The following is a 24,425-nucleotide window of genomic DNA, read 5'->3' on the forward strand; positions in this document are numbered from 1 at the left end:
GGCAGGACCCAGTTGAATAGTGGGTGCATCACATAAGCAGCCTTTGGCAGGACTGGTTACATCACTGCTCTTTCTGCCAGTACTAGTCTGGGCTACTGCGCATGGGAACATAAGCTCCTGGAAACATGAATTTTCAAAGTTGGAAAGGATCATACAGAGAGAGGTCTGTAACATGCCTTAGGTAGACTGATTTGTTAGATGAGATTTCGGTATTATGTTGATATTGTGTGTATCTTAACAAATTCTGGACCTAAGTTATTTTTCTATCATGTATACAAGGTCAGGTACATAATATGTTAGTGACTCAATTTCCTCTAAAATCTGGTGAAAGGAAAGACACCACTCTTCAACACTACCCTGTGCGTGTGCGTGTGCGTGCGCACATGTAACTTTGTTATTTCCAGAATCCTGGTAGCATAGTCTCTCTAGGAACAGTTGCCTGTATCACGATAGTTATAATAATGCTGGCAAGGACATGAAAGAAAATAAGAGGAAAAAATAAGAAGGCCACAGAAGAGGAAAGTTCTAGAGATGGTGCTATTTCAGGTATTTCAAGTATCTGTGCTGCCACTACTCCTAGAAACACTACCAAAATATCCCAAATGCTGAGTCTTTTAAAAATAATTTCCCTCCAAAGGTGAAAAAACATATAAACTCACAGGCCACACACTGACACATTCATCACTTCGTCCAAGATAGTGATCATCCTTGGTACTGTCACTTGCACCTCAAACTTGGGAAGCACTGTTGATTGGAGGTAAAGGAAGCTTGTGATTAGTTTTCAATTTGGGGGCATTATCAGTCTCAGGTTGTCTGTAACAATTCCCTAATACTATTTTAGGCCCCTGAAGAGGCAGCTTTCTTCTCCTATATATCTACTTTGCTCTTAAATGGAGACTGGTTGAAGGACTGTGACAGATCATTGTAACCTTAATGAATTAGGGAGGATGCCACTAAAACAAGGATATTTCATACTTTTTGGAGAAGTAAAAATTGCTATAAAAGTAACTAAATTATATGAAGTTCCATTCACAAATTATTAATTGTCTTAATTGGAGTGAGGCATATAATGGTTCTACTCCAACCCCAGTATCACCCAGGAGAAGGGAAAGGAAGCCAAATAAGCTCAAATTCTAGGCTCTAAACGTTTAAATGTGAAGACAAGTATTCCAGGATTTTCCACAGTCCATACCAAATTCCTCCACGGTGAAGGGATGCTCTGTTATTTCACCAGATTCCTTCTGTACCATCACCTTGTAGGAGCCCTGAATGGGCTCTGAGGAGAGGGGAAAGCTCAATTGCTTGAGGCCACTCTCTAACTTGAGTGTCTGCCATTGTGCAATGCGATTTCCTTTGGGGTCCTATAGATACATGAATTGAAACTTATAAAAGAGCTTAGAGCGTTAGAGACAATACAGGAAATCGATACAAATTTCTATGCTATCCACAAAGGGAAAATAGGATGGTCATAAGGAGTGGGGAGGGGAGATGAGTTAGAACCATCTGTGTTATTATATGAGTTTGAAGGCTTCTCCTTTAATAACAAATTTCTGGGATATTGTGAGAATCTCTCAAATGAGGGCATTTCCCTTAAATTTATTACTTTACATGTAATTATGGAATGTTTCATCTCACTTACCCTGATGAATACCAGTGGAATCTGAAAGACAAATGAGAAAGAAAGGAGTTTAGAATTGTTCACAAATATTCTCACTTCTAATTTATATGCAAGACAGTTTTACATAGAATAACTTTATCTGTAGTAAAACACAAAAAATTACAGTTTAAGTTTTACAGACTTTCAACTAATAATTTAAAACAATTAATAAATAATGATAAAAATGTAATAGGCCATCAGCAACAAATACACATGTGCACTGCCATTCCTTAGGAATGAGATTTACTAACATTACTTAAACGTGTACGGCATCTCAGTGAAGAACACTCTTTTGCTTCGAAATGTTATATGTTAAGAAATGAATACTAATAGAACTATAACTAACCATGTTCAGACCCTAATATTAAGATGGGTCACAGAATTCTTAGTTCTAAGAATAAGGAAGAATGGGAATAGCTCCTCTGCTATCAATGTTTATTCATTATTAAAAAGTAATATTTATTGTCTACCATGTGCTGTATGTCATTCTAGGTTCTGGGAATATAATAATGCATGAAAAAACAATGTATCTGCTTTCATGGAGCTTACTTTTTAATAAGAAATGAATACATAAAAAATATACATATATGTATATATGTGCATACAGTTGATATATATATTTGATATCTATATATATTTGAGATTAATTGAAAACTTTCTAAGTTTAAGTGGGTGACAAACTGCCTAAGTGTCAGTACCAAGACAGAAAGACTTAACTACTCTCTTGACCAGAAATAGTGTTTGAAATGAGGATCTTACACTATTGTAATGCAAGAAATTACTGTTATTGATTTCTCCTTTCCCTGGTCCTCCCTCAACACCTAAAAAGACTCCCAGACAGGTTACACAGATAATAATGATTCTGTATAGATATTAGGAGACTTGCCTGGCTGGTGTGGCTCAGTGGATTGGCTGTTCTCCTGTGGACTGAGAGGTCCCATTTGGATTCCCAGTCAGGGCATATGCCCGGGTTGTGGACTTGATCCCCAGCAGGGGGTGTGCAGGAGGCAGCTGATTGATATGTCTCTCTAACATCAATGTTTCTGTCTCTCTCTCTCTCTAAAAAAAATCAATAAATACAAGAGACTCACCAACTCATTCAAGGGGTGGAAATTTTCATCCAACGAGACAATACGGAACTTCACTGAAACAGAAATATTTTCCATTAGTCCTAGAAATCTCAAACCTGGCCTATAGGCTGGTAAGACAAATTATTAAGAAATCAGGATTATAGGGCTTTTGACTGGGAAATACATAGGGGAGGATCTTTTGTTTTTGAAGTTGTCCTGACTGTAGACCTCTTTGTACCTGTCTGTCCTGGTTTGTAGATGGGTTTGTCTGTCTGGACGAAGACCAGGCTCTTGTGGTTTTTAACCACCACTGTGGTCTGCCTCCTGAATTCTTGGGTGGCTCCTTTAACTTCAACAGTAAAAAACATTACCTCTTCACTGTGTGAAGATCTTGGGACCTGAAATACAGGAGACATCATGAGAATCCATTCAGTCTTCCATGTTTCTTCCCCCTTCCCTGTTTCACTCCTCCCTGGAGATCTTGCCTCTTTTACTAACCCCACTCCCTCATTCTTATCACAGAAAATTGGCATGGACGGAAATTACTTCTGTCATTTTACAAGTGGGGAGGCAGAACACAAGATGGAAGAAAATACATTGGTAAGAAAGGTCATAAATGAGATTCACGTCACCTTATATAGATCAGTCTTGATTCAGTTATACACTGAACTTGACCGAGTTTTTGTTATGTGCTAAAAGGGCATGGTAGAAGCCTATATTTAAGGCTATGAGAAAGAAAAGTACAATATTTTATTGCTATGGGTTGTGAGCATTTTACATATGGGCAACACTGAAGAGTTATTGGATATTTGCTCAGGGAACTTTGTACAACTTTCACTCTTAGAAAGAGTATGAGTTGATATATTCCTGTCAGCCCACGACTGGGGGCTTATATTGAATATTGGCCTAGTTTGCTTTATTCATATTTTTTTTCTATTTTATTTTAAGAAGTCACATTTTCCCTTGGTCTAGTGCATACTGGTTGTTTTTTCCCCCAAGCTAATGGGAATTTTCTTTGATCATTAAGTTGATTTTAATATGCCTATAAATATTTGTTTCCCATAGTTGGTAATTCTTGCATTGCTGTTTAATTTCTATACCTAGTTGCTATATTCAGATTCCTTTCTGAAGTCCTTGCCATCCTCTCAAAGCCTTATCTTGACTGAATTCTGGACCCTGTGACCCGGGCCAATGGAACCAAGTATATTAAGTCAAGCAGCCATACTCACAGTGAATGAAACACAGTGGAATAAGTCCTTCTCTGCCACCATGTTAGTGACGAGGCTCCTGTTCTCCCTGAGAGACTCCAAGGAAGCACTTACAGTCACTGTCTCATTCAGGTGGCTCAGAAGGAGGCAGGCCTTCTCAGGGGTCTCAGTGTGGAGCAAGGAGGGGACCAGCACCATAAATTGCCTGGAAATGAGGGAGTCCAGTTAGAGGAGAGTGTAGGAGGAGAGGCATTGTTAACAACAGCACTATTTTTCATAAAACTTATTGGTACTATCATTAGTTCTATATCAAGAGAAGACATATTGATAAGCATGAAATTAATCTTTGCTGTTGAATGGCATACACTGGGAATTATTCCCCTGTCCATCACCAGTGCCATGGCAGTGAACATTTTGCTTGAAATGAACTTTAAATAGATTAAAATGAGCAGGTTTACCCTATTTTAAGAAACCCCAAAAGTGTAGGCTTCTGAATTCAAATTAAAAATATTCTAATTATATATATTTATGTTGTAAATCTATTTTACATTGGGATTTCTGTAGAAAGCAAGCAAGCTCTCAGGTGAGACACTGAAAAACCAATCAATTTATAGAACTTTCATTGAATATCTGTATTCTATCTATCTATCTATCTATCTATCTATCTATCTATCTATCTATCTATCTATCATCTGTCTATCTATCTATCTATCTATCTATCTATCTATCTATCTATCATCTATCTATCTATCTATCTATCATCTATCTATCTATCCATCCTGAGAAATGGTATGGTAAGTACTTGCTTGCTACTAAGACATGAAATCTGAGACTTAAAGCAAGTGAGTCATTAGTTTAAAGTCTCAGTTGTGGTAAACAACTAATGAAATCGTAGTGTTTAATGAAGCCCTGGATGTTTACATTTTAAATATTTGCTTTTCATCTCCTGCTAGACAATGATTCTAGTAAAAAAATTATCTTCCAGTGATTGAATTTTGGGTCTTGGTAACTCATGAGTAAAACAGAAACATTCCCAATACTCTCATATATACTTTTATTGACCCTGTAGTTTTCAAACATTTTTTAATTGAGTTTATTGGGGTGACATTGGTTCATAAAACCATACAGGTTTCAAATGTACAACTCAACAAAACACCATCAGCATACTACATCGTAGGTCCGCTGCCCAAAGTAAAATCTCTTTCTAATCCTATTTATCCTGCCTGTGTCTTCTTCCACCTCCCTTACCCCTACCCCCTTTCCCTTTGGCTATCATCATACTGTTGTCTGTGTCTATATGTTGTATATATATATATATATATATATATATATACACACACACACACACATATATATATATAATTTTTTTGCTTAATCTTTTCACCTAGCAATTTTGTTCACAGAACTCTCACAATAATTTTTAGACAGCATGCATTCCTTACATATTTTCAAGAGAACATCTACTTTTTAAATCATAAGTTTAAATAATAGCAAAATATGTTATTTATGATGATATTTTAAGTTAAAACATATCATTCTTTAATAAGTTTCCCATGAAATCTTAAATATCATGGAGATAAAATACCCAATATAACTGATTTATAAAATAAATCAAAATGTTCTTTTTGTGATGATCAGAAATTCAACATCTTTCCCTTTTTTTTCCTCATGCCACTTACTACAGAGAAGTTTATCCTAAGATTTTTATGCTTCAAAATATTTTATGAATTACTCTTGCTTCTTCATTAACAAGTATACATATATGTATATATACTTATAAATTTAATATTATATATGGGTATATAAATTTAACTTTAACTCTTCTTTTTAATTTAATGTTACCCTAAAGTTGTAAATGTTACACATTTTCTTCTCGATTCAGTTATTTTCAAAATCCATACTTATATACAACTGATCAAAACAAAATAAATATATTATAATACATACATATTAGATATAAAATCAAAATACTTTAGAAGCACATATTTAATAGAATGATGTGCTTTTTTTTATGTATCCATAGATGGATATTCCTTATTGCAAGAATTAAACAAGGTCTAACATTAACTCTGTTGCTATTTTTGGTTTGTGTAGATGTAAGTACCATGAAAAATTATTCACATAAAAGTAAGCATATGACAGATAAAACAATTATATCATTATTATCAGTTCTTGTAAACTTCTTCTACGTTACATGCCAGAAATCACCCAGTGCCCTATTAGCAAGAATTGCTTCTAGTCATATATCAGCTGGTATTTCCTTTAGGTTTTCCTTCAATTTTGATGAAACAAAAAAATTTGTCACCATATAATCTGCAAAAGAATTTTCTTCCCTGTCCATAGAATGCTTTGCTTTCTCAAACTAAACATCAATATTTCAAATTGTTCCTTTCTTTGGCACCCTAAAGATTTTTATACTCTAGGACAATGCTCTATGGTAACATCTGATTGAGGGAGAGATTTGCCTTTCTCTTATAAAGTGAAAGATGGGCAATTAAGGAAGGGGAGGTAAGAAAGGATAAATAGCATGGTCTCAAGCTGATCAGTGTGAATGTGAGAATCTGAAAGCTGATTCCTTTAAAAGTATCCATTTTTAATGTTCTTTAGAAAGTTTCGGTATATCCTCAAATAATTTAGAAGTTCAGAGTTCAAGAGAATTGGAGAAAAATGGTTAAGAATAAGTAAAGAATTAATAAACCAGATTTATAAAATCTCATCCCTGAAAGAGACCTCACAAATAAGAAGGTAACAGTTTCATAAGGAAAACAAATGATATAAAGGAAAATCTAAAATAAAGAAAAGGATTCTTTTTCGGAACTCTTAAAAGTGCACTTTAATGAACCAAGCAGGAGTTTAAAACAGATATGGTTGCTCCACAGAGTATTTCAATTCAAAGCAGGAAAAATGTAAGGACTCTAAGTTTATGCTCTATGGGAAACTCACGTTTGTCCAGAAACAGAGGCATTTGTAGTCAGGAAGACCAGAAGGAGCAGAATAAGACTTGGATGGAGTTTGTTCTTCCCCATGTTGCAGGGAGAAGGGGCTTAAGGAGACCAGACTGTATTGTACCCGACTCCCTGCAGTTGATCTGGTCCCAAGCATTCCTCAGAGCAACTAGGTTTTATGTTGCTCTCTGAGCAAACAGGAAGTTCCACCCACACCAGATGTCTAAACAAACTAGAGGTCTCTGAATGTTCCCTGAAAGGGTCATTGCTCTCAGGGGCCTAATTATGGTCAAGGTTAATTCTTGGCGGGCCAAATAGAATTCCTGGAGGGATAAAAATCTACATTCCCGTAAGTGCTCACTTTCAGTTTTACTATAAAGCAGCTAATCGGCTTTCCAACCCTGTCTCTTTCTTACTCCCTTCTTCCACTTCCCCACAGCACCTTTTCTGGCATTCCTCACGTCTTCTGCATGAGGAGGTGGTAAGGGAAACTATAATTTAAGCAACACTGGACAGGCTCAAAATAGATATTTTACTGCAGTTAGTGAGCCTGCAAGTCCTCTGTTAGAGATGCCTACCTTAAATGTTGAAGCATTTTCAGAATTCAGTAGTTCTCTATGGAAATGATGTTGGAGTAAGCTAATACGTGTTTTTTTTTTTTTTTTTGTAAATCTTCACCAGAGGATATTTTTCTATTGATTTTTAGATAGAGTAGAAGAGAAGGAAGGATAGAGAGAGAGAAAAACTTCGATGTTAGAGAGACATAGTTGTCTCCTGAATGACTCTGACTGTGGCTGGGGATTGAACCTACAACCCATTTATGTGCCCTTGAACAGGAATTGAACCCATGACCCTCCAGTGCTAGGCTGATGCTCTAACTGTTGAGCCAAACCGGCCAGGGCAAGCTAATAGATTTTTGACCTTAGGTATATCACTGGATTGCAGATGAAGAGTCAGTCCTAGAAGAATGATAATTGAAAATATTTTCCTGTATTAAGAAAGTGAAAAGATGAAAGGAGAAGTAGCAAGATCTCAAAAACAAGCTTTGACCTGTGTCTAGCAAAGATGACAGTTGACTTTACCTTCGACTCCACAAACAAATTTTGTTACTGACTTCTAAATATGCTGCTCCTTACCAATCTTTAATCATATAAACTATTTCATCTATTTATTCATTCATTTGTTCATCCAACTACTTGTTGTTTTTTTAAATAAGTATTTTAGAACCTAGTATAGGGTTAGTTATCTTGCAAAATCATGGAGACGGAATTGGAATTGGTACAATTGTATAGGTGAGAGATGATACTATTTTGAATTAGGGTATTCATAATGAGTTTGAAAAGTGGATGACAGATGTATATCATATTTAAAAGGTAAAATTATAGTATACAATGAATATATAAGTGTGATGGATAAAGGAGAATGTGCTTTTCGATTTTCTTGGCTGGTCACTAAGTGAATTGTGTTGCCTTTGATTTAATGAAACAGAGGAAACACAGGGTAGGGACAGAAGGACAGAAGGACTGAGGGCTGGAAATATAGAGTCTAGTTTTAGAAAGTTCTTGTGGGATATTCAAGTATTAATAGTCACAGGGAGATTATCATTTTCATCTAGAGTTTAGAGCAGTGTTGTCTAATAAAAATAAATGTGAGCCTCCTGTGTAACTACTTTTTCTAGTAGCCACATTAAACAAACAAACCAACAAAAAACAGATTGAAATTAGGTTTTATTTAACTCAGTGTATGCAAAATATTATTATTTCACTATTTAATTAATATAAAAATTATTAATGAGATTCTTGACATTTTTTGGTACTAAGTCTTTGAAATCTGTTGTAGATTCTACACTTACAACACATGTCAGTTTAGACTAGCTATATTTCAAGTGCCTCATTGCCCATGTGGCTACTGGTTACCATATTTGACATAGTAAACTTACAACTATGTTTTTCAAATTATGGGTCACATTATCGTGAGTTATATCAGGATCAATGAGTCATGACCAAGGTTTTTTTTTTTTTTTTTTTTGGTTGATTTTAGAGAGAGATTAGGGGGGAGAGAGAGAGAGAGAGAGAGAGAGAAACATCAATCAGCTACCTCCCTTATGCACCCTGACCATGGATTGAACCCATAACCTGAGTATGTGCCCTGACCGGGAATCCAATTGGTGACCTTTCAGTTTATAGGACAATACTCAACCAACTGAATCATACCAGCCAGGGCTCATGACCAAGTTTTAAAATATTGAAATATAATATAATAAAATAAAAAATACAGTGAATCAAGAAGAGTAAGTGAAAATATTGATTTTGGAAACACCTGTTTTATATAATTTTAGCAGAAACTGCTGGTTGAGTCCTATTAGTCCTTTTCTAATTCTGTCTTTAATAATAAAACTCCCAAAAGAAAGCCTCTTACCCTTTGAGATGACATGGGACTTGGAGAATATTATGTTAAGTGAAATAAGCCAGTTAGAGAAAGACAAGTACCATATGATCTCACTTTTTTTTTTATCCTCACCAGAGGACATTTTTGCATTTATTTTTGGATAGAGCCGGAGGGAGAGAGAGAGGAAGAGAGAGAGAGAAACATTAATGTGAGAGAGACACATCAACTGGCTGCCACCCGCATGACCCCAGCCGGGGCCTGGGACAAACTGCAACCGAGGTATGTGCCCTTAGCGGGAACCAAACCCACGACTCTCTGTTCTGTGGGCCTACGCTCTAACTGCTAAGCCAAACCAGCCAGTGATCTTACTTTTTGTGGATTATAGTGAACAAAGTATATCCAGAGGCATGGAAGTAGGAAACAGACTGACAAAACTTAGAGGGAAGGGAGGAGGGGGTGGGAGGCTGGAAGAGGTACACCAAAGAAATTATATGCATATATGCATAACCAGTAAACACAGACACAGTGCGGTGAAGGTGGCAAGTAGGGGAGCAAGGAGCAGGGTGTAAATGGGGAAAAATAGGAGGGACATCTGTAATACTTTTAATAATAAAGATTAAAAAATAATAATAACTCCTGAGTTTTAGCTGGGCACAACATTTTGTTTCTCTCTGGAAGTGAATAGGCGAAGTTCTGATGATCGGAGTGTGAGTGGAAGTGATGTCTTCCTTACCACTGGTTGGTATGTGAACAGGATGACTGTAGTCAGACCTTCTACCATAGACCATAAGATGGGGGCCATGTGACAAGGAAGAATAACTAGCAAGACACAGTCTCAGTCCCTGAATCATCTAGATTGGACTTTCACTTCAGAGAAAAATGATTTCTTTTATTTAAGCCATTGCATCTTTTTGTTAAAGCAGTAAAACTTATATCCTAACTCATATAATTTCTCCTTTATCACTATCTCCTTCCATCATCTCTATCCTTAACTATGAGTGTCGTAGGTCACAATGTAAAAAAATTTACACTGTGGGAATGTGATTATAGTGTTATACTGTGACTATGAAAATGTACAAAATTTATTACTGTAGGTTAAAGTTAAAGCAATCTGAACACCAACAGTTTACCAAGATCTGGCCTAATTAGACCGATTAAAGATTTATTAGCTTATTGGGAGAGCTGGTGTTATTGAAATAGATGATAATACCTAAGTAAGGTATATTGATGAAAAAAAAAGAACCCAAGGCAGAGCCCCAAGGAATACCAGTTAGGGCTCGAAAATGGAACAAGGGACTGAGAGGAAAGGAGAACAATCAGGAAAGTAGAGACCTGTGAGTCCCAAAGAAGAGACAATATTAAGGAAAAAAATCAAGAGAAGACTTTTATTAGTCAGAATGATTGGGGCTTTAGCCAAGACACCAATGTTAAGAGCATACAAAATAAAATAAAAAATCTTTTCAAAAGTGCATGATTTTATAATGTGTTAATTAAAAATATAACAGACTTTAAACTGTTTTTGAGAAACTAGAAATAATTAAACACTTATTTGTAAGATTAATTATTTAAAGTAGGAGGGGACAATAACATTGATAGCATTCATTTTGTGCCTGGTCACAAATTACAAAAACGATCTGTAAAGATTAGTATTGCTAAATCCCTGTCTATTAATCTCAAATGCCACTGTGAAATCAAATGACAGGTTGAATAATCATTGATCTGCTGTTGGATTTAGGAACAAGGAGAATATTGGAATCCAGCTGTTTCAATGTTTGTGTAGAATCTGGAGTGTAGCTTGTGGAAGAGTGAGAGGACCCAGGACCAATTTCCCAGTTTGTCTGGAGGGGAAGAGAATAGTAAGGCAGTACTTGGCGGAGATGTGAGAATGAGAGGGAGGTTTCTTTAAGAGGAGAAAGACTTGAACAAGATAAAATAAAATGTTGCTTCTATAAATGCTGAGTGGGAGGTGCAAATGAAGGGGTAGAGGTTGAACATAGTGCTATGAGAGAGAACTCTGAGGATGTGGAAGGTGGATGTATTAATAAAGTAGGTGCAGGCGTTATCCTCAGGAGAAGTAATACCACTTTGGTATATTCATAGATGAAGAGGAACGTTTTATCTAAAGTGGTCCATTCAGCTTGCTCTCTCTTTCTGGATCATGCCTCGGCCTTCTCCCTTTTTTCTTCCCTAGGGTGTTTACTTTGACTTTCTTCTAAGCTGCAAGGGCCCTTCTTTTGAACTCTATAACTTGTTTTCTGAGCCCACGCAGCCCAGCTGGCTCACTTCTTCCATGGCTCACTTCTACCTCTGTGACTTTCTAAATAAATTTTGCTTGTAAAATTTTTAAAAAGTGCTCTGTTCACTAAGGTGAAACTTTCTCTTCTTGGGAAAAGGGAAAACAAGCTTAAATGGATCAGTTGTTAGGATGCTGGAGTTCTATTTTTGACTCAGCCTGGGTAACTACTCTGAACTTCAGCTTCCTCATCAAAAAATGTGGGGGTAATAATACCTGTACTATCACCTTCACTGGTGATACAGTTTTACACAAGATGCTATCTATATGTAACAGGGTTTTTAAACCTGTAAATCTTACTGTATCAATGAAAACTAATATTTATATTTTAAATCTTAATGACTGAGGAAGAGTTCTATTTCATACCTGTTTTGGGCTTTAGTATAAGATGACCAAATAAATGGATGGTATATGATCCAAATACAGGACGTTAGTTAAGTAACAAGTCCTTGCAAGAATACAGAAGGCATAACTTGGACAAGTTCTATAAAACTTTGAAGTATTTAGCAAAAAAGTACTGTTAGAAAGCTGATGCAAAGGGGCAAGAGAGAAAAGAAAAAAAAAAAGAAAGTTTATGGAAAAGAAAGTAAGGAAACACAATGCAGGAAAACACATGTCATTAAAAACAAAGGAAGATTTTTTGGGAATTGAGAAAATAGGATTAGAGTATATATAGGCCTTAATAAAAGTAGAATAAAAATTTCCCTTGTACTGATGTAGTACTAGTCAGAAACTAAATAGAACTTCTTTAATGGTACCAATTGTTACACTTAGTTTACTTTGCTTGAGGAAAAGAGAACATTTAGGCTAGTGTAATTCCTAATAATAATGATAATGAGGGACATTTTGGCTGTTTACATATTATTTATTTATTAAATTTTACCTGAAGATATGTATACTGATTTTAGAGAGAGGGAAAAGGTGAGAGAGAGAGACAGATAGAGAAACATGGATCAGCTACCTCCTGTACAGCCCCAACTGGAAGTTGAACCCACAACCTAGATATGTGCTCTGACCACTTTTTGGTGTACAAGATGATGCTCCAATCCACTCAGCCACAGTGGCCAGAACTCTTTTTTAAAAATTGAATATAGTGGGGTGACACTGGTTAATAAAATCATATGGATTTGAAGCGTACAACTCAATAAAACATCATCTGTATACTGCATTGTGCACTCACCACCCTAAGTCAAGTCTTTCTCTTTCCCCATTTATCCCCTCTTTGCCCACTTCCACCTACCCCTACCCCCTTTTCTCTCTGGCTATTACCATACTGTTGTCCATGTCTGTGTCATACATATATTTTTTGCTTAATCCCTTCACTCTTTTTCACCTAACCCCCAACCCTTTCCCCTCTGATAGCTGTCAGTCTGTTCTATGTATCTGTGCTTCTGTTTCTATTTTGTTTGTTAAATTATTTTGTTTATTAGATTCCACATATAAATGAGATAGTATAGTATTTGTCTTTCTCTGATTGGTTTATTTCACTGAGCATAATAATCTCCAGGTTTATCCATATTGTCACAAAAGTTAAGATTTCCGTCTTTTTTATGGTTGAGTAGTATTCCATTGTGTACATGCACCAGAGCTTATTTATCCACTCACCTTCAAAACCAGGAAGCTCATTTAATGGCATACCATACTCACTCTATCAGAGAGGTAACTTGCTTTATCTTTGCCCAAGTATTTTTAGATAGAATGGAAGGGAAGGAGTGAGGGAAGAGAGAGAGAGCACAAAACATCAATGTGAGAGATACACATTGATTGGTTGCCTCTTGCGTGGCACCGACTGGGACCAGGGATCAAAATCACAACCCAGGTGCATATCCTTGACTGGGAATCAAACTCATGACCCTTCAGTTTGTGGGCTGACACTCTAACCATTGAGCCAAACTGGCCAGAGCCCTTTTCTAACTTTTAATGAGAAAAATATTTGAGCGTACAAAGAAAGAGTATGATAAATTCTCAGATTATTTCTATTCAAACAATATGCTTGCCATAGTTTCTTAAAATTATCAAGGGGTTTGGATTTTATCTTTTAAGTTAAAATCCAGTTTCTAAAGAGTACTGATATTCACAAATAATCTATTTCACTAGACCCTACATTGTGATACAGAGGAATTAGTGCCTGAATTAAAACAGTTTACTATAAACAATAACATTTAATGGCTGTTCTTACATATACATACTTTTGCGCATATATAAGGATTTTTGTATCATGACTTTATACTGTATTTTTGCTATGTCAAAGAGTATATTCATTTAAAACTTTTTATAAGTACTGTCAAGTTGCCTTTCTAAAATGACTCTGCCAGTTATCTTCTATGAATAAGACTAATCCTTGAGTATTAGTAAAGTTGAACACATTTTGATATACCTATTGGCTATTTGTATGTCTTTTTTTGCACATTTTAAAATCAGGTTATTTGCTGGTTTTTGTTGCTGTTGCTTTGCTTTTGAGTTGTCTGAATTACTTATATATTTTGAATTAACCCCTTGTCAGATATACAGTGCACCAATATTTCTCCCATTCCACAGGTTGCCTTTTCACTTTGTTGTTTCCTTTGCTGTGCTGGTGTAACTGGAACCCAAGTTCTGCTGCCTACTGCCACAAACACCAAACTTATGAGACAGATGCCGGCGAAAAAGGACAGTTTTTATTCAAGTGCCAGTCACCTGAGGAGATGGGGGACTCTTGTCACAAAGCCCACATCTCAGCGCAGGCAGAGGTTTTATAAGGAGGGAGAGGAAAGCAGAACAAAGAAATCAAGGGGAGGGTGCTGCAAAGTTCTCTGCATGCAAGCCAGGAGAGTCCATTCTTGTAAGGACCTGGAAACTGGTCAAGTGATGGTTTGGTATGTGTCATCCTGATTTTGTCATCCTGGTCTTACAGTTGAAGGCCAGCAGTTCTCCTAGAGGTGGGATGACTGAAGGTCAGAGTCTGTATCTTCTGAAGTTAGTTCCTAGGAATCTTATATAAACATGCTGTTTATCTGCAAGTTACATATTAGTCAGAGTCAGTATTTGCAGAAACCATGTCAAAAGAATAGTGGTGCGGGTTACAATTTTCCACTGTGACACGGGTACGTTTTAGTTCAGAGTAACCCCATTTGTCGATATTTATCTTTGTTGTCTGTGCTTTTGGTGTCATATCCAGGAACTTATTGCCCACTGTCTAGAAGTTTTTCTCCTTTCTTTTCTTCTGAGAGTTGTATTGTTTCAGGTTTCACATTTAAGTCTTTAAGTCATTTTGAGCTAATTTTTGTGTACAGTGTGAGATAAGAGTTCAATTTCGTCCTTTTGCATCTGTGAAAAATTGGCATAAGTGGAGCCAATTTAAAATGGAGTCAGGCCGCTATTCCAGAGGAACTGTATTTATACATTTTATTTCTTGAAACTTTGGAATGTTTGAACTGGGCAAAAAAACCTTTGGACTAAGCCAGAGCAGCACTGTCTTCCAAACAACTGTTTGGCTAATAGAAAAGCAGATCTCCTGACTATGAGAACTAATAATTAAAATTAGTCTTTAGAACTGATTAATAGCCTTGCATACCCAAAGAATAACTTAGCTTATTAGCATTAATAGAAAATCATTTCTTCTATTTATGTAGTTATTTTCCTCTCTTTTATTATGAAAACCCTTTGCCTTTACCCCATAATAAAATTTAGATTTCTGCCTGAAACATTTGTTGCCTCCTACTTTTGATATTCAAGGTTAACACATTTGTATGTCCAATTTCCCCAACACCATTTATTGAACAGACTACCTTTTCTCCATTGTAAATTCTTGGCACTCTTGTTGAGGATCTGTTGACCAAACATGAAGAGATTATCTTTAAACTCTATTCTGTTTTCCTGGTCTCTATGTCCTTTTTTTTTTTATGCCAGCACATACTATTTTGATTACTATAGTTTTGTAATATGTTTTGAAATCAGGCCATGTGATACCTTCAGCTTTGTATTTCTTGTTCAAAATTACTTTGACTATTTGGGGTCTTTGTAGTTCAGAATGAATTTTAGTATTGCTTTTTTCTAGTTCTTAAAAAACTGCCATTGGGATTTTGATAAGAATTACAGTGAATCTATAGATCATTTGGGAAATATGGACATTTTAACAATATTAATTATTGCAATTCAACACAGGATACCTTCCCATTTACTTGTATTTTAAAATTTCTTTCATCAATGTTTTGTAGTTCAGTGTTTAGCCCTTTACCTCCTTGGTTAAGTTTATTCTTACATAGTTTACTATAATTATTATTTTATTATTATTTTTTAATCCTCACCCAAGGATATTTTTCCATGAATTTTCAGATAGAGTGGGAGGGAGTGCGAGAAATACAGAAACATTGATTTGAGAGAGATACATTGATTGGTTGACCCCAACCAGGGATGGGGATCGAATGCAATTGAGGTATGTGCCCTTGACCAGAATCGAACCTGTGATTCTTTGGTTTGTGGGCTGATGCTCTAACCACTGAACAACCGGCCAGGGCTATTTTATTATTTTTGATGCCATTGTAAATTGAATTGTTTTCTTAATTTTCATTCAGATAGGTTGTTAGTGTATAAAATCACAAATTATTTTTGTTATCTTGATTTTTTATCCTGCAGCTTTACTGAATTTATTTATTAGTTCTAACATTTGTGTGTGTGTGTGTGTGTGTGTGTGTGTAGTCTTTAGTGTTTTCTACGTATAAGATCATAACGTCTGTAAACTGAGATAGTTTTATTTTTTTTCTTTTTAAGATGGATGCCTTTTATTCTTTTTTTTTTAAAAAAAATAATTGTTCTGGCTAGGACTTCCACCAAGAGTGCACAGGTTTCCAATTTCTCCACAGTGTTTTTGATATCTTAGGAAGTGTGAATCCTCCAACTTCTTTCTCTTTCCAATTGTTATGGCTATTTAGATTACCTTGAGATTTTAAGAAGGATTTTTTAAAAAGTGTGATTTTATTATACTATGCATTCTGCTCTGTAGTTTTTTCCAATTAACATATATATTGGAGATACATTTTCATGTCAGCATAAATATCTATATTAAGAGAGACATCCTTTTGAATAATTACCTTATATATGTATTATAATTAATCAATGCCAAGTCAATATTCAAATAGTCTTTTTGTTATTCTAGTTATTGCATCAATGAGCATTCTTGTCTTTGATGAGTATACTGTAAGGTAAATTACTAGAAGCAGAATTATTGGATCAAATGGTTAATACTAGGATGAAAATTTCACACGGGAAATGATTTTGTTCACTGCTGTATTCCCAGTGCCTAGAAGAGTACCTGGTGCAAATTAGGTGCTTAATAGATATTCATTTAATGTTGAAGGAAAAAAAATATGCATTTTCTGAATTTCTAAGATATAATTAAGAAAATATTAGTTGAGCACAGTATGGCAGACGTTGATTATTGGCTCAACTACCTACACAACATTCTGCTCCCTATCCATCTTTAAGGTATGGGTGGCTATTCGACCTAGTCTGGCCAGTGACATATAACTGGAAAATTTATGGGTGGGCTTAGGAAAAACTTGCTTTCTTAATAAAAAGAGAAAGTTTGAGTGGGCACATCACTGAATGTCCTTCTTCATTGTTCTTGCATAGAAAATGGATGTAATACTTGAAGTTTCGATGGTCATCTTGAGATGATGAAACAACACGCAGGAGGATGAAGATCTGCATGCTAAGCAAGTCCAAAAGACAGAAAGGGTGTTAGTCTCTGACAGCATTATTGGACAATTGCATCAACCTTGAATGTCAACCTATGCACCTCTTTTTTATTTGTTTAAGTAAATGTTAGTTTCTTTTCTGTTATTTATTGCCAGAGGGATTCTTAGCTGATGTGCAGACATCTGCAAAATATATTCTAAATCGATAGTTTGGTGTGACCAAAGACATAGGGTTGTGAAACAACATGGGATATTAAGTGATCTGCAAGTACAGAAGGAGCTGGGGCTTAGGGCTAAGATTACTAGGGAAAGAGAGTTAGAGCCTTGTATATTATAAGAAAGAATTTGGATTTTATTCTTTAGGCAGTTATATAGACAATAAAGTAAGTTAGACATGGGAGAAACATGATCCTTCTGGTAGGAATATGGTAAATTGCGATATGCTACTGATGGTCAAACACATCCTGATTAAAAAGATGTGAAAAGGCCAGGCTGGTGTGGCTCAGTGGCTGAGTGTTGTCCCATGGACCAAGAGGTCATCAGTTTGATTTCTTGTCAGGACACATGCCCAGGTTGTGGACCCGATCCCCAGTGAGGGGCATGCAGGAGGTGGCCAATTGATGGTTTGTCTCATTGATGTTTCTATCTCTCTCTCCCTCTCTCTAAAATCAATAAAGAAAAAAAATAAAAATAAAAAAAATAAAAAAAATGTGAAAAGATGTGTATCTTAGAATCATTGAAAATAACTAGTCTTTTTAGGTATAGTGTGCTTTGATTATTTTAGTTAATATTCTAAAAAATTTATAAAATAGTTATAAACTTTTCCATTTTAGAGATGATAAATAGAGAACTCTAGGTTCCTCCTTAGGGCAAATGTGTGTATGAACTTGCTAATAACGTAGAAAAAGTAGGAGGTAGTCTTAGATATGTTGAATTTGAGGCTTTCTAGAGGTAACTAGTGAAACCCTTTAGTAAGGAGTTGGGTATAAAGTTCAGAAGTTAAGGAAAAAAGGGATTGACTCATTGAGTTATCCATTTATTTAGTCAATATTTAAGGGCCTGCTATGAATCAGGTACTGGAGAGGCTGTGACAAGCAAAGCAGTCAAGTGAAGAAGATGGGTATTATTTAGTCAGTCCACATATATTTTAATGCATACTTTGTACCAGTCACTATTTTGTGGTTAACAAAAACCATTCTTTCTGATATTGGGGACTTTACATTCACTTGCATCAAAATTAAAGAATATGGCTGGTTAAAAACAGGTGAGCATGCTGACAGATTTACATTCATGACTACAGACTTCGGTACAGACACAGCAGCTCCTTACAGTGCTGCCGTATTGCTCAAGTAACCTTGTTCTCCCACTCGCCCAGGCCAGTGTTCTACACCTTTTATTATCTCTTCAATATTCCAAATGCCTTTCTTCTTGTAGTCTTTCAACTAATGATATTGCTTAATTCACTGCGAGAACAGAAGCAATCAGAAGTCAGAGTTCTGATCATCTTCCCCCAATACAAAAACTACCAGCTTCTGTGCATCAGTACTTGTGTACTCTGCCTTCTCTTGTGCTAACCTGGATGAGCTAAATCTAAACCATGATTTTATTTTTGTACTGGACCTTAACCATTTTTTTTTGCACACTCAAAAATTTCATTTCTAAAATTACTTACCTCTTTCTATTGTACTATAACATTTCTCCTGTTAGTGTCATTATTCTCATCAGTATATAAATACATATTCCATCTGTGAAGACAACAAAATCCTTGACTATACATTCCCCTCTGTCTACCACCTAACATTTTTATTTTCTTTGTCATAGTATTTGTCCAAACTTACTTCTTCCACTTTGTTTTTCTTATTATTTCATAAACCCACACCCATCAGGCTTTATCTCCACCATCGGATCTAAACAATTTTTGGCAAAGTCACCAATGATCTCCATGTTGCCAATTTCGGTGGTCAGTTCTCAGTTCTCTATACTTAGTGAAAGGGAAATGGCCAGATTTGATAGCAGAAGCTTTGAGGATAGCCATTATTTGAGCTACAAAGCCTATTTTTAGTCTTCACAGCATAGGGTAATTGGACACAGGGACTCTTAAAGAGAGGGGAGTAGCGCCCATCCAGTGTGGCTCAGTGGACGGAGCGCCGTCAGGGACTGAGAGATCCCGGTTCCATTCCCAATCAGGACACATGCCTAGATTGCAGGCTCGATCCCCAGTAGGGGTGTGCAGGAGGCAGCCGATAATGTTTCTCTCTCACATCTGTGTTTCTATCTCTCTCTCCTTTCCTCTGTCTCTGAAAAAAATCAATAAAAACTTATTTTTAAAAAAGGGGAAGATCTTGTGATAGAGGTAGAGCAGTTTCAGTTGTTTCATAATATCTGAATGAGTAACCATTCAGATTTTATATTTGAGACATACAATTTTTGTGTCTAGTTAATGGAATACAAGGTAATCATGACAAGAACACAGGCAGAGTAAAGAGGGGGGCTGAGCAAGCAAAGACATGGATGACATATGTCCTTACCCCCTGAGTCCAGCACTGTGAGAAACCACTCTCTTTGGCCTTCTTACAAAACAGAATCAAATGACACACTGTTTCACCATGAAAAACCTGGGGAAAAAATCTTTAAAGATGATCCAAAAAATATCTGAAATAGAATGTGAGGAAGAATTTGGTAAGAAACGAGAGGTTGCTCAAGGGATTAAAACGGACAAGAGAAGGGACAGGAGGTCAGATCAGCCAGAAGCCTAAGACATTCTCTCCTTATCCAGACCACTTTTTATTTCATCTTCGTGTTTTCCAAAGAGTAAAGAATAAATTGTGTACTAGTTCCTTTCCTCAAATCACACATATAGTAATACTTATCACTATGCATTTTGATGCCTTTCTCCTAAGGTTAGGTATTGCTGATTCATTTTTACATAAGACATCGGAACAACAGGAAACAGAGATTAACATTTTCTCAATAAATCACTGCTTTCAGAAAAACAGATGTCTCCTAATGCTAGTGCTCTTTATAGAAACCTGGGATTAAAATTCCAGATTTCCAGGACCATACTTTTACTTGCACAAGCAGAAAGAATGCACGCATGGGGTGGTAATGACTCTCAAAGAAGAAATTAAGGAGGAGGGTAATTTTACCCACTACTTTATAGGAAAAGTATAACCTGGGAACCTAGTACCAGAAGTCTCTGCATGCTTTTAATCAGTAATGTGAGGTTGTGGAGATATGTGTGTAAGAATGGGAATTCTCAAACTGATAACAAGACTAGCTCTACCCCCTCCACTTACCTTTTTCTTTCTCTTTCTTTCCAAAATAATAATAAAAAAATAAGTTACATAACTATACTTTAACTAAAACGCATGTTTTTCTTTTCCCCCTAAAGAAGTGAAATACTTGTTTTTCAAGCTTTCTTCCTTGACTAACATGGAAGGATAATGGATTGAAATATTAACTGGTGTTTTGTTTTTACTGATGAAAAGGATTTGGAAAGAATGTGATCCATGCTAATTCTGATCCTCTGGTATTTTTCCCTTTCCTGTTTGAAAAGCATAGCCAGGCCCTTGTGTTCCTTTGCTTTAGGAATTTTCAAGGTTAGAAGCAGAGGTTGCTTTGTGAAAATCCTGGCTCCTTAAACAAATTACTCTAAGTTCTCCTGAAGAAGAATGGAAAGAAATCCTTTGCAAGAAAGAAAGAGTAGAAGCCTAGGTGGCAGGGAGAATCCAAAGCCAGGAGGTTAAGTGGAGGTTTATGGCACCCAGGATAGTGGCACCAGGGGTCCCCTCCATCATTGCAACCAGGGGGAAAGACAGGACCTCTGAGTTAAATGGTTGTGTGAGCAGACTCTGGGTCACAGTGCTCCCAGTGATGGCAAACATTCCCGTGTGCAAATATAACAGAAGCAGCCAAACAAACCAGACTTCAAAGTGGTTGACACGTTGGACAGTGGCATGGTCACATCAGGAGTGATCAGTGTCAAGCAAAGACTAAAGCAATCTTCTAAAATATTTTGCTTTACAAAACGCAGTGTGAGGAAAGCTTTAATAAAAACTAAGATTCATTCATATGAGGACATTTGGGGAAATGAATGCTAGAGTCAGATTTAACCCCTTCTAAAGGAAATAAGGCAAAGTTAAATTTCTTAAATGCTATAGTTTATGGTTCCAAATTTATGTCTGCTACAGCAATAAGTCTTCTAAAAATATGCCAACATTTCTATTTCCTTACCCCTGAAAGTTGAAATTTCTTATTCTCACTCACCATTCATTGTGAAATCACTGTGACTAATTCAAGGCCTAGCGTAAGTAATCAATATCTTTATTTCCTTTGAATTATTTTTATTGAGGTATGTATGATTGACACAAAAAGCTGTACATATTTAATGGATATATCTTACTGAGTTTTAAGATAAGTACATACTTGTGAAACCATTGTATACAATGCCATAAATTTAACCATAACCTGTAAAAGTTTTCTTTCTTCCTCTTTTTTGATAAGAACATTTAACATAAGAACTACTCTTTTAAAATTTTAAGTACATGATACAGTATTGTTAATTATTTGAAATATGCTGTACAGTAGTAGTTCTCTCCTACTTATTCATTTTACAGAAGTAAAACCATGTACCCTTAACCAACATCTCTCTGATTCCCCCTGCCCCACTGGTACCCACCGTTCTACCTTCTGCTTCCATGAATTTGATTATTCTAGATTTCTGATACAAGTGAGATAACATAGTATTTGTTATTCTTTGTCTGGCTTATTTTCCTTAGCATATGTCTTCCAAGTTCACCCATATAGTAGCAAACAGCAAGATTTTCATTTTTTAAGGCCAAATAATATTCCACTGTATTATATACCACATTTTCTTTACCAGTTCTGTGGTCAATGAAGACTTAGGTTGTCTCCATATCTTTGCTATTGTAAATAATGTTGCAATAAACATGGAAGTGCATATCTCTTTAAGGTCCTGATTCTAATTCTTTTGAGTATATACCCAGAAATTGGATTGCTGGATTATATGGTAGTTTTATTTCTAATTTTTTGAGGAAACGTCATACTGTTTTCCATGATGCCTCACCAATTTACATTCTCATTAACAGTGTGCAAGGGTTCCCTTTTCTCTACAACTTATTGACCTTGTTATCTTTTGATTTTTTTATAATAACTATCCTAACAGTTGTGAAGTACTATGTTATTATGATTTTGATTTGCATTTTTTCTGATTATTAATAATGTTGAATGCCTTTTCATATACCTCTTGACCATTTGCATGTCTTCCTTGAAAAATCTCCATTTGGAGAAATGACCTTTTGCCCATTTTTAAATAGGGTTAAAATGTTTTGTTTTGGTTTTTGCTATTGAGTTGTATGAGTTCCTTATATATTTTGAATATTAACCTTTATCAAATATATAATTTGCAATTTTTTTTACCATTCCATAGGTTGCTTATTCATTTTGTTGATATCTCCTTTGCTGTGCAGAAGCCTTTCAGGTTGATGTTGTACCATTGGTCTATTTTCACTTTTGTTGCCTGTGTTTTTGATGTCATAGCCAAGAAATCATTGCCCAGGCCATTATTAACAAGATTTTGATCTATGTTTTCTTCTAGTAGTTTTACAGTTTCAGATCTTATGTTCAAGTCTATTTTTAGTTTATTTTTCTGTATGGTGTAAAATAAGGATCCAATTTTGTTCTTTTTATGTAGATATTCAGTTTTCCCAAGACCATTTATTGAAGAGACTATTCTTTTCCCATTCTTGCTCCCCTTGTCAAAGATTATTTTACTGTAAATGTGTGGGTTTATCTATTATGGTCTCTCTATTCTGTTCCTTTGGTCTATGTGTCTTTTTTATGCAAATATAATACTGTTTTGATGACTATAGCTTTATATTATACCTTGAAATCATGAAGTGTGTTGCCTCCTGCTTTGTTCTTACTCAAGATTGCTTTGACTATTCAGAGTCTTTTGGTGTTCTCTCTGAATTTAAGGATGATAAGTGATCAATTCCAAAATCTCTTTGATCGGCTGTTCCTGAAATTATTGTTTTAGCAATGTATTGTAAAAAAGATGATGAAGCCCTGGCCAGTTAGAGCGTCGGCTTGTGGTCCCGAGAGACTCGGGTTTGGTTCCCGCTAAGGGCACGTACTGTACCTCAGTTGCAGTTTGTCCCCAGCCCTGGGTGGGTTGTGCGGGTGGCAACTACTCAATGTGTCCCTTTCACATTGATGTTTCTCTCTCTCCCCCTCCCACTCTATCTGAACAAAATATCAAAAAGTGGGTGAGGATAAAAAAAAAAAGATGATGAATAAAAAAACTTCTATAAGTTTTCTATCTCGCATTAGTAGTACTTGTCTCTATTAGGAAACAAAATAGTTCCTGAGAGAGAAAAATATATAAATAAAAGGATAAAGAATAGACAAGAGGCAAGTAAAGCTTGGTCTTCAGATCCTTCTCTCTGCTTACACTCACTCCCCTGGGATTTCACCTAAAGTTAAAGCTTTAAATATCATTGCTATGCTAATGACCTCCAAATTTTTATTTAGCTCAGGCCACTTTTTTAATTATGGAGCTGTAAAACCAAGGGCCCACTCAATAACTACATGTATTGTTTGTTTAGCATTTTTTTTTTTTTTTAATGACTTAAAACAACAACCATTTATTATTTCTTATAAGTCTATGGGCCAGATGGGCATCTCTGCTGATCTGGGTTAGGCTCAGTTCATCTCACTGGGCGTGTCATGCACCTGTGGTCAGCTGGCAGGATGGCTGAATGCTGGCAAGCAGGATCGACTCATCAAGGGTGCCTCTGCTCTCATCCTTATGTCTCTCACATCCTTCTACAGGTTAGCCTTGGGCTCCGGCAGAGAGAGGGCAGACTGGACTGGAGCTGTGTTGGGACACTCGGGTTTGGAGGGCACTAAGAGCTTTTGCTGAGTTGCAACCACGCAGGACAGTGGCCATATTGCTCCCTCCCAGGGCTCTGGGGAGAGGCAGCAGCCCCTCCCTCGGAGATCTGTTTAGTATTTTAAAATTAATATATTCAAAATAGAAATTCAGATTTCTCCCTTTTAAAAAATAGAAATGTACTCTCCACAGGCTTTTCAATCTCAATGAATGGTCAATTCATTCTTCAACTAATCAGACAGAAACCTTAGAGTTACCATATTATGTCAGCTCTAC

At 36.1% G+C, this 24,425-nt stretch overlaps 1 protein-coding gene across 1 annotated transcript in view; it reads right to left on the minus strand.

Annotated features, from left to right (window-relative positions):
* Positions 1-7,044, minus strand: part of LOC118624307 (alpha-2-macroglobulin-like) — a 45,581-nt gene extending 38,537 nt beyond the window's left edge. Inside the window, exons 1-7 of the mRNA XM_036252464.1 lie at positions 6,879-7,044; positions 3,957-4,140; positions 2,966-3,125; positions 2,749-2,801; positions 1,640-1,660; positions 1,193-1,361; positions 660-744 (exon numbers count right to left, since the gene is read on the minus strand). Coding sequence (XP_036108357.1) covers positions 660-744; positions 1,193-1,361; positions 1,640-1,660; positions 2,749-2,801; positions 2,966-3,125; positions 3,957-4,140; positions 6,879-6,961 — 755 coding nt within the window. The 5' untranslated portion in view covers positions 6,962-7,044. The remainder of the gene's footprint in view (positions 1-659; positions 745-1,192; positions 1,362-1,639; positions 1,661-2,748; positions 2,802-2,965; positions 3,126-3,956; positions 4,141-6,878) is intronic.
* Positions 7,045-24,425: the final 17,381 nt, after the last annotated feature.

This window comes from Molossus molossus, unplaced genomic scaffold, assembly GCF_014108415.1.
Source record: "Molossus molossus isolate mMolMol1 unplaced genomic scaffold, mMolMol1.p scaffold_m16_p_10, whole genome shotgun sequence".
Taxonomy (NCBI): domain Eukaryota; kingdom Metazoa; phylum Chordata; class Mammalia; order Chiroptera; family Molossidae; genus Molossus; species Molossus molossus.